This window comes from Myotis davidii, unplaced genomic scaffold (genome assembly GCF_000327345.1).
Source record: "Myotis davidii unplaced genomic scaffold, ASM32734v1 scaffold227, whole genome shotgun sequence".
Taxonomy (NCBI): Eukaryota; Metazoa; Chordata; class Mammalia; order Chiroptera; family Vespertilionidae; genus Myotis; species Myotis davidii.
In genome coordinates, this window is record NW_006298519.1 from 594,959 (window position 1) to 606,555 (window position 11,597).

General features: G+C 44.9%; 1 protein-coding gene across 1 annotated transcript in view; it reads right to left on the reverse strand.

The window, feature by feature from the left end:
- Positions 1-7,627: 7,627 nt before the first annotated feature.
- Positions 7,628-11,597, reverse strand: part of PIGP (phosphatidylinositol glycan anchor biosynthesis class P) — a 9,431-nt gene continuing 5,461 nt past the window's right edge. Inside the window, exon 3 of the mRNA XM_006774151.2 lies at positions 7,628-10,236. Within this exon, the coding sequence (XP_006774214.2) occupies positions 10,106-10,236 (131 nt within the window). The 3' untranslated portion in view covers positions 7,628-10,105. The remainder of the gene's footprint in view (positions 10,237-11,597) is intronic.

Consider the following 11,597-nt stretch of genomic DNA (forward strand, 5'->3'; position numbering starts at 1 on the left):
GAAATATCTTCTGGTGAGGCTTAACAAAAAAAAAAGAGAGAGAGAGAGAGAAAAGATAACATAACATAACCTTGTACACCCAAGATTAATGTACTATTGTATGTCAACTAGACTTTAATTTAAAAAAAAAATAGTGAGAGAGAGAGAGAGAGAGAGAGAGAGAGAGAGAGAGAGAAAAAAAAAAAAAGAGTAAAAAATAAAGAAAAGGTAATGCACCCTTTAAAAAACAGCCAGGTTAACAAATAGATCATCATCACCCCGGAAACCGCTCTGATGCCCCTCCCAGCCCCACACTCTCTTCCCCAAGGATAACTATTTGACTTCTAGTACCATAGGTTCATTTTTTAAAATATATATATTTTTATTGATTTCAGAGAAGAAGGAGAGGAAGAGAGAGATAGAAACATCAGTGATGAGAGGGAATCATTGATTGGCTGCCTTCTGCACGTTGGATCAAGCCCGCAAGCCAGGCATGTGCCCTTGACCGGAATCGAACCTGGCACCCTTTGGTCTCCAGGCCAACACTATCCACTGAGCCAAACCAGCGAGGCACCATAGGCTCATTTTGCCCAATTCTGTACCTTATGTAGACGGAATCATACAGTATGTGTTCACTTGTGTCTGGTTTCTTGTATTCAACACTGTGCACATGAGTCCCTGACTGTCCATGGCATTTGTTGTAGGACGATAGTCCTGCTGATTTTTCCATCTACGGTTGGTGGACACTGGGGCTGCTGCCAGTGTTTGGCTGTCAGGAAGAAGGCTGCCATGGGCATTGCTGAGTGGGCCTTTTGTGCACATGTGTGTACATGTCTGTCGAGGAGATAACGAGGGTGGTTGCTAGGTCACGGTGTATGTGTGTGGTTGGCTTTAGTGCAAATCATTTTATTTTGCTAAAATCTGGAAAGCCACCTGAAGTGGTTTGACAGTAAACATGCCTACCTGCAGAGATGTCCTCAGTACAAACAGGCCATCATCCTTCTTCAGGGCTGACCTGTGCAAACACTGCCATGGGCAGGACAGCCGAGAATCAGTCACGGAGCGGCTGCAGGGCGGCGTCTCCCAAGCATGGCCCTGAAGACACCCGCCTGTGCGTTTCCTGTGAACTTCCTGGCATTCGTCCTGCCAGCCGCGGCCCAAGCCCGGGTGAGCTCGGCTGGGCTTCGACCCAAAAGAAAGCATTCCGTTTGTTCAGTTTCCCCCCAGGACAGGGATGGCAAACCTTTTGAGCTCGGCGTGTCAGCATTTTGAAAACCCTAACTTAACTCTGGTGCCGTGTCACATATAGAAATTTTTTGATCTTTGCAACCATAGTAAAACAAAGACTTATATTTTTGATATTTATTTTATATATTTAAATGCCATTTAACAAAGAAAAATCAACCAAAAAAATGAGTTCGCGTGTCACCTCTGACATGCGTGTCATAAGTTCGCCATCACTGCCCTAGGACCTGGAGGTCAATGTATCATCATTATTAATTTAAAAAATATTTTTATGGATTTTAGAGAGGAAGGGAGAGACAGACACATCAATGATGAGAGAGAATCATCCATCAACTGCCTCCTGCACGCCCCCACTGGGGATCGAGCTCGGGCATGTGCCCTGACCAGGAATCGAACTGTGGTCTCTTGGTTCATAGGTTGACGCTCAACCACTGAGCCACCACAGCCGGGCCAATTTTTTATTATTTTGTAAGTCCAGGTAATTATTAGCGCAGGCTGCCGGGCGGATTCTCCCAGGTCCTAGCTGGCACTTCTCTGCGTTCTCTGGAGCTCTGTGGGCGTCACCGAGAGGGAAGCAGGCTCTCGCCTATAACCAGTGCTCCTGGGAGAGTTGTGGGCTCATGCACGACCCAGGGCAGAGCCCATCCCTGGCCCGTCACCTCGACACTGGAATTCACGCCAGCAAACCCTGAGGCAGCCAGGGTGCTTCGGTAGGATGTGTGTACGGCACCGGGGAGTCTGAGAAAGCCAGAGAGGCCTACTGGAGGCCTGGCGGGGGCCTCGCATCACCTTCCCTTCCAGTCGCTGGGCTGGCTGTGCACCTGGGTGTGGGGAAAACTGTCTCTGGAAACAAGGCCGCTGGCTGCCCGTGGAAGTGGGGGCTCCCAGAATCCCCGGGCTTGTGAAATTCGTCTCGCAGCTGTGGACCAGGCTGCAGGGACGCAGTGAGGGGGGTGGACGGGGAGGGGGAGAGGGGCTCTTGGTTTTGTTTTCTTCCCACTTCTCTTTTTATCTGGACGCCTCCAGATGTTGCTTGAGCTCAGCCAAGCCTCTCATTGCTTTGTTCGAGTGCAGAAGGAACTGTTTCTGGAAAGTGCCTGTGGCCTTGCGTTTCGATGGGAAGCAGTGACTGCTGTTACTTCTCCTCCACCAAACCCCAGTGCCCCAAAGTGGGGGCTGCCGTCCTAGCTCTCAGCATTAAGAGAAGTTACCATATGCTCTTAAGCATCTGCTTTGGTTTGCTTGAAAAGTTGCCACAATTTAAAAAAATAATATGTTTTTATTGATTTCAGAGAGAGGACAGGAGTGGGAGAGAGAAATAGAAACATCAATGATGAAAGAGAATAATTGATTGGCTGCGTCCTGCAAGCCCCACGCCGGCTGGCTGGGCTCCCATCCCCTTGTTTAAATGAATTGTTAAAACCATGACCCTTTCTTGCTCTTCTGCTAGCTCTTTTAAACAAAAGTAAAATAGCACAGCCCGGTCCGTGTGGCTCAGGGGTTGAGCATCGACCTATGAGCCAAGGGGTCCCGGGTTCAATTCCTAGTCAGGGCACTTGCCCAGGTTTCAGGCTCGATCCTCAGTAGGGGACGTGCAGAAGATAGCTGATCAATTAATGTTTCCATCTCTCTATCCCTCCCTCTCCTTTCTTCTCTCTCTAAAAAAAAAAAAAAAATTAATAAAAAAATTTAAAAAAATAATAGAGAAATAAAATCAGAGATGCACGAAAGATTTCCCTAATCAGCCCCGAGAATGAGCACAGTTCTTGTTCTGCGCACAAGGGAAGGGCACGAAGCTCATGCTCATATTGCTTCCTTTGTCGGTCACTTTGTGGACCCAGAGTACTTTCTGGATGATCTGACCCTCACCAAACATGTCACTTCAGGAAAGCCATCACACTGGGCTTTTTGTCTTTATTGCATACATTCAACAAAATATTTAAAATGTGGTGAGAAGATAGTAGATACAGTAAAAGTAAAAAAGTCGCCGAATCCGGTTTTGCTCGGTGGGTAGAGCGTCGGCCTGCAGACTGAAGGGTCCCAGGTTCAATTCTGGTCAAGGGCATGTGCCTGGGTTGCAGGCACATCCCCAGTGGGAGATGTGCAGGCGGCAGCTGATCGATGTGTCTCTCTCATCGATGTTTCTGGCTCTCTATCTCTCTCCTTTCCTCTCTGTAGAAAATCAATAGAATATATTTAAAAAAAAAAAAGTAAAAAAGTCTTGCCTGGCCGGTGGTGCTCAGTGGTTAAGCGTTGGTTGACCTATGAACCAGGAGGTCACAGTTAGGCACATGCCTGGGTTGAGGGCTTGCTCCCCAACGTGGGGTGAGCAGGAGACAGCCTATCAATGATTCTCTCTCATCACTGATGTTTCTATCTCTCACTCTCCTTTCCTCTCTGAAAAAAATAAAAATATATATATATTTTAAAAAGTCTCAATATAGTTTCTAAATAGTCAAGACCCAAGGGATCAGGACTGTGCCTCTTTTGTTTTTGTAAATCACAGTCTGCCCTGGGAGTTATTTAGAGTGCAATCCTTCAAAATTCAGGTCAGAATCAGAGAAAACATTGTCTTGTATTAGTCAAAGAAGTGACCTGAGTTAATTCTATTGACCTTGCGGTCACCTCCACCCCTCATCCAAGCAGCCCCTGTGTGCAGCCCCTCCCCTTGCCCATTCCTCTCTGCCCCGTGTGTTTTGCCAACACTTCTCCTCGCCAGCCTGACAAGCCCAGGAAAGTTCAGTTCCCTTGTCCCCAGTGTGGGTTTCTGTCTGAGCCTGCCCTCTCCTGAAGTCCTGTGTCCCTCACCAGCAGGGGCCCACCTTGGAGGCCCCCCAGGCTGGGCTGAGCTGCCCCAGGGTCCTTCCCCCAGCCCGGGGCCCTGCAGATGGTCTCTATCTCAGGCCTGAGTCCCCACCCACCTCTCTCTGGGACCCTGTGTCCAAGTTTAGGGACCACTCACTAGCAGAGAACTGATGACCCCATCCCAACCCAACCTGACTCCCCACAGTCTCTCTGATTCATTCCTCAGGTAGTCCCCCACCCTCTCCCAGGTCATGTCGGCAGACCTCGAAGGGAATTTCCCACCTGGGTCCTCACAGCGGATCTGGTCAGAGCCAGAGGGGCCACAGAGAGGGCCTGGGGCCGGCTGAGCTGAGCTGCTGTGGGATAAAACAGGCCGCTCAACTGCAGGGCCCTGCTCGCCCCTCCTGACCTCTGACCTCCATGGGCCTGCCCATGAGAGTGCTGCCCACTCATCCCTGGGCCCCTCCTGAGTCCCCATGATGCTTGCAGACTTCACCCAGCCACTGGGCCAACAGTGACCAACCCGCCAAACCGCCCAGTGGGCCCCTCTATGCTGCACAATCTTCCTCTATTACTGACTGGTTGTTCATTCAACCACTCAAATCATTCAGTCAAAGTATACAGAACACCGCCTACTTTCCAGGGACCACTCTAGGCCTCAGGGAGATGTGAATACGACAGATGAGGTCCCTCCCCCAGGGAGCTTTCAGTCCAGTGGGGACAAACGAATGATTATCACAGTGGGGTCTGTGGGCGAGGACTGGGCCACAGCCTGTGCCACCAGCCTGAGCCGAGGTAGCACCGAGGTGGGAAGTGTTTCTAAGCTCCCAGAGCAATTTGACAGTAATTTCATGTTTGTTTAGTAAAAAAAAAAGAAAGACAGGAAAAAGAAATCAGGCTGCTGCTACTTGTCTTCTTTTCCATCTCATCTTTCTAATAATCCATTTTTAGGATATTCTGCAGAAGGCTAGATCCATAATGGAGTGGACATTTAGAAAAATCCATCCTACACCCCAGAAGTTTTGAGAAGCCTTGTTCTAATCGACAAAGTGCACTGTGTGCCACGGAAAACATGGTGGAGGATAACGAGGACAAACCTGGTCCAAGGAGGGTGGTGTTGGATGGGACCTGAAGGAACCAGGCAGGCAAAGAGCTGGGGAAGGAGCTTTCCAGGCCAGGGAGCCGCCTGTGCAAAGGCCCTGAGGTGAGCGAGAAGCTGCAGGGCTGACAGGAAGGAAGCCAGTGGAGCTGGAGCTGGCGCAGGAGCAAGGGGGTGTGGGAGGGCCGGCAGGCAGGCAGAGGCTTGGTCCGTGGGTGCATTCTGAGGGCAAGAAGATACTGAAGGGCTCAAAATGGACACACACTTCCCATTGGCCCCTTTCTGACAGCACAGGCACAGGGCAACCTCATCCTGGACTCTCTGGGAGGGCTTACTCATGTGATCCAGAAGGACATTGGGACAGCAGCACCTCAACTAAAGTCCAATCCCGGGACGGGGGTTTGCGGATCAGCTCTCCTGTGAAGGACCAGCACGCAATCCCGTTAAAGAAACCTCTGTGCCTTGTCACAAGATGCTGCCGAGATGGAATGTGACTGAAAGACTTCCTCAGAGGTAATATATTTTGTAACTTGGGGAAAAGCTAAAGAATGGAAAAGAGAATTCACAATGTTTTCTGAGAAGGGTAGGGGTTGGGTGATAAATTGGTTGATCTGGCCTTGGATCAACAACGGAGTGATGATGGGTACCCTTGACAATGATGCTCGCGCAGGCTCTGTAAATTTCTGAGCCATTACCGGGAAGATGAGGTGATGTGAGCATGATTTTAGAACTGTGTCTTCGGAATCCTCTTTTTAACAACGTGGCAAGCTGTGCTTGAGACGTATTTCACAGGGAGGTCGACAAGCCCTCGATAACTGGCACCCACCGCTCATCAGATCACAGATCTTCTCTGTACCCTGCTTTCAACAGGAGAGTTCCCAGGGCACTGACACGGAGGAGGAAAGTCTTTCTATATTATAGGAGCTTGCTGCAAATTGTTTACCAGAGAAGCCTCAGGCAGGTTTAATTTCCGAACCAGCCCCATAATTCTTCTTATTCTTGCAAAACAATCACTTTGCATATGAAGGGAATTTTCTAAATGAGTTTGAAAGTTTGAGTCATGCCCTCCACATAAGCCTCCTGCGGCTGCCAGGACACTCTTGATGTAAGTTTGCATATTAAATATGAATATCAGTGAATTCAGTAGCTAGCCAAACTATACTTCTCAACTTCTTTGAACTTATTTTGTTACTCTGGAAATGATCATGGAAGACCCACTGTCACATTCATGAATAATTATGCATGATGCCGAGTGGTGAAAAGTCATGCTTTGCTGGTCAAAGTATAAAATTAAGCCTACCTTCCCGGGCAATTTGGCAATAGGTGATGCCTATTGGCAATAGGCACTTTTAGAAATTTTATATCCCTAACCCTTATAGAAATATTTCCTAAGGATATAATCAGAGATAAATACAAATATTTTTATACAGGGATATTTGTTATAATAATATTTATAAAAATGAAAACTTAGACTCATCCTACAATCCAATAACAAGAAATTTGTGAAATAAATTATGGTGCATCTATACGATAGGATATTATACAGTTGCTAAATGCTCACAATATGATGTTATTTGAAAAACAAGGCAAATGATAGAATATTATACAGTTGCTAAATGCTCATAATATGTTATTTGAAAAACAAGGCAAACTTATATTTACAGTGTGATTTTGTTGATACTGTTGTTAAACACATCCTTAGAAGCGCTTATACAAAACTGTTCAGGTTATCTTTGGGTGATGGATTATAAATAACTGTTTTTTGTTGTTTTCTATAGTTTTAAAATGCTCTACAATGTGTTTGTATTACTTTAAAAATAAGTGATACTTACAAAAACAATGAAAATATTTAAAACATCAGTCCTTAGATACTATATTATTAATGTAGATTTAAAATGTTATAATCATGAAATAACCTTAGCCATGATCTTACAGACTTTTAATCAAGGATATTTCTGAAATAATCTATTACTGATCCATAGAATTGGTGGTTGATGGGCTGATCAATACCTTTCAATCACCCAAGTTGTTTGGCTCATGGCATTTTCATGATTTATCCAACGGGGAACATCTGACTTAGCCCAATGCACTGGTCTATTGGTGACAAGAAGGTCCTGCTAAGGATGGATGGAGAGGTGAAAACGAGGGCAAGTTTTGGGATCTACCTTCACTGAAACCATTTTCTTTGAGGGACTGGATATCTGATCTGATTTTATTTATGTCAGATCTTTGAACAAATGACTACACAGGTATGTTTGGGAGGGAAGGGGTTAAGTCTGGAAGCAGTGCTTGATTTAAGATTTGTTTTGGAGCCACTTATCTCTTGGGTTGCTGACAGCAATAAGCATTTTTTAAATACCTAAAGGAATGAAAGTAGATTGAAACCTGGTTATTTCTCTATCTTCAGTCAGATGAATGTTTGAGTTAAAAAACAACCCAAACCAAAACAAAACAGATCAAAGTTACTTTTAAATTTGTCATGCATCTGTACCAGGTGTGTGGCCTGTTCTAACTGTCAAGATGACCTAAGAAAGATATTTATTTTGTAAAATAAAGTTCAAAAAGGCAAAGACATCATTGACTGAGACCAAAAACACCCGATAACTCCTGCAGCTGGATGGCCAACAGGCATTGACATACATTCCTTATTTCGACCAGAAACGGGTAGAGTTATTCCCAAGGTTAAGTAAAGGTCACCTCTCTCTGCCAACTGCCGCTCAGTGGTGATGGAAAAGCAAAGGCTGAGGTTGGGTGCTTGGAAATTTCACTTAAGAAACAAATGGCCCCAGTCTGTCTGTTCACTCAGGTCATTTCTGTTAGTTTTCCCATAATTGTACTGGATCCGCAGTCAAGTGAAACGACAGATTCATCACTGATAGAATCTCTGTCCTGGGCCGACAGTTCTTTGATTTGTGTGTCTTTGTGGCCAGGGCCATTATTTCTAACTGCCTTTTGATCCTGCAGCAGGTCATCTATCTTTCACACATTAAATTTAATCTTCACGTTAGATGCTGATGGGGAATTTGGTCTGGAGTGGCTATTGGACTAGTTTCACAAACTTTAGTAACTTCAAAAAAAACCTTAAAAGACATCAAAATTTGAAAGTAGAAAGCAAATAATGATGGCTTTCTAGTAATTTAAGGTTGTTACAAGATCTCCAGTGATAATTCTGATTACTTAGGTCCTTCAATGATTTGACCCCTTTAAATATGAAAAGTGTACACATCTCTCTCATTACATCTTCAAAACAATTTAATTGTATCACTTCTGATGATTCCAGATATGAGCCTTTGAACTTTTTTTTTCACCAACTATATAACTAGGTCCTCTGTGTTAGGAACAAGGGGCCAAGGATGACTCAGGGAAACAGAACTAATAGGATCTATAAAGATAGGCGAGAGATTTATCATGGATTTACTGGGGATTGAGCCCACAACCCAGGCATGTACCTGGCCAGGAATCAAACCTTGATCTCCTGGTCATGGGTCAACACTGAGCCACTGAGCTACACCGGCGGGGCATCACACAGATGATTTTTATCCACAAAAGATGTTCGCTGTACTAATTATTTAAAATTGGGGAATGCAGACAACCAAAGAGGCCGGTGTAAGGAAACCATCATCTTTCTTCTCATGTTTCTGCCTCAGTGACTGAAACCTTCCGCCTTCTTGGGGAAGACACCTCAACCATTCTCTCCACCTCATGCTCCTTATACTCAGGGGAGATGTGACTTATCAGATGGGTGAAAATGGGCAAAGGTGACTGGCTGCACCCTGAGTTGTCTGCTATCTGCCCCGACCTCCCAGGTTGCAGCCCACCCACCACCATCTCTGTGCATGCCACTGGTTGGGCTAAGTCTCTAGATCTGCAGGCCCAGCCTCCTCTTACCAGATTTAGGGAAGAGAGCCTGGTTTTGGCTCCCAGAACATGCCAGTCCATGGTGCATTAACTGAGAAACCAGTCAGAGGGCTGGATGGGGCCTCAGCAGCTGACGCAGGTTGACTCAAGCTGCTTCTAATATTTGGGAGCCAGGTAAACAGGCTTTATAACTCAAGTGGGCCATCCTGGCTGACTAGGGTGCAATGCGACATTTGAGTCACTGTGAGTCTGGCTGGTGTCATCCAGCCCTGGCCATGTGACTCTCCGTGACTACGATCTGTAAAAGCAAAGCTTGGGTACTGCTGCGGAACTAGCCCGAGACAGACATTTTATTCTGGAGAGGAGTTATGCAAAGTGCTGAGGTCCCAGAATACCAGCTCCCTCCCACCTGAAAGTCAGTGCTTTCGCTGCTTCAAAGCTCTCTCTGCCCCGCCAATCTTTATATGACTGGCTCTTGGTTTCACCAATCAAATCTCAGCCTCAACTGCCTCTAACTGAGCAGCCTGCTTGACCACTGGATCTAAAGCAGCCACTTTCTAGAAACTGTACTATCTTAATTCTCTGCACAGCACTCACTTCCTTCTTTATTTGCTTGGTCTATTTCCATCTGCCTCGAAAATGTAGGCTCTTTGAGAATCATTGCAACACCCCGCTGCCCAGAGAAACACCTGGCCCGTCCGTGTGAGTACGCAATCAATATCTGCATCTTACACGTGAATCTGATGGCAAGGACACACAGTAGATGAACCCTTCCCCCAACTGGAGTCTGCATTCTGGGCCTCTAGAATAAACAGTGAGAAAGACACAATTGCTCCCTGAAAGTGACAACATGAATGACTCTGGAGGGACTTCCTGCTTCTACTGATACTTATTTGTTAAAACGCCTGCTATATGGTAATGATCAATGTTTTATTTATTCTGTCCCTTAGTAACTAATATTTGAGAAATTTTACAATATTAATGGACCTTAATCTAAGATAAGTTCAACTTACATTTTTCAAAATATTTCAATACTGGGTATTAATAAGAGAGATAATTATGGTCAAAATTATGATGCCAAAACTTTTAATAAATGTTTGATGGTAGTGTATACACAATTCAGTTTTTGGTGTAAGATTCTTTGGCAGTCAGAAAGAACATCTGATTTACTTCGCTAATAGGAATATCTCTTAACGCTGGGATGGCCTCTTCCTGGTATTTCTTCTGCTGCTGATTTTTAGCATAGTTATCTGCAAGAGGACAAAAGGCTCTCATTACCCAATGAGTTCTCCCGTCTTTATGGAGACCCACTACATAACTGACTAGGCTAATGCTTGGATAATGAAAAATACATTTAAATGTCATTAAAAGATTACTTGAATGCTCTCTTTAGTTCCCTCCGTGGGAGTGCACTGACCATCAGGGAGTGCAGACACTCAATGCAGGAGCTGCCCCCTGGTGGTCAGTGCACATCATAGCAACTGTTCGGTCTTGTTCCATTGTAATGGTCGTTTAGGTTTTTATTATATAGATTGATTTCAAAGAGGAAGGGAGAGGGAGAGAGGGATAGAAACATCAATGATGAGAGAATCATTGATCAGCTGCCTCCTGCACATCCCCTACTGGGGATTGAGCCTGCAACCAGGGCATGTGCCCTTGACCGGAATTGAACCCAGGACCTTTCAGTCTGAAGGTTGCGCTTTATCCACTGACGCAAACGGCTAGGGCTAGTAAAGTACTTTTTTGCATCTCTAACTTGGGTAAGAAAGCAATATTTCATTCATCAGTACAGTGATGTGTTAAAGTCCCACTTGCACATTTTTCATAGGAATAGAATCCTATTCAGGCTGAGAAATATATTTAAATCACCTGAAAACTATTAAGTCATTTGGTACAATCATTCATATAAACTTAACACGTTCTCCCTTCTGCACAAATTGTCTGTTTGCCGTGATTCCAGTGAAGAATGCCGGGAATACAGTAAGTCACCAGAAAAGAAGCATCAACCTGTGAACCAGTAGGTCATGACTCGATTCCTGGTCAGGGCAGATGCCCAGGTTGTGGGCTCGATTCCCACCCAGTGTGGGGCATGCAGGAGGCAGCCAGTCAATGATTCTCTCTCATCTATGTTTCTATCTCACCCCTTATCTTCCTCTCTGAAATTAATAAAAATATATTTAAAAAAAGAAATATAAAAAATTATAACTGCCCTAGTCGGTTTGGCTCAGTGGGTAGAGCGTAGGCCTGTGGACTGCAGAGTCCCAGGTTCAATTCCGGTCAAGAGCACATGCCCGGGTTTCGGGCTCAATCCCCAGTGTGGGGCATGCAGGAGGCAGCCAATCAATGATTCCCTCTCATCACTGATGTTTCTATTTCTCTCTTTCTCTCTGAAATCAATAAAAATATATATTAAAAACAAAAACAAAAAAACTATAACTGATTTGCAGAATACATTTTATAGGCTCATACACACACAAAAAGGCTTTAAAAGTTAAAAAATCATACCTGGAAACTTAAAAAATACTTTGCATTTTAGAATATAAGCAAGCTTAGGAATCTGCCTATTTTAATCTTTAGATTTGAAAAAAAAGAACCTTAAAAAATAAAACTG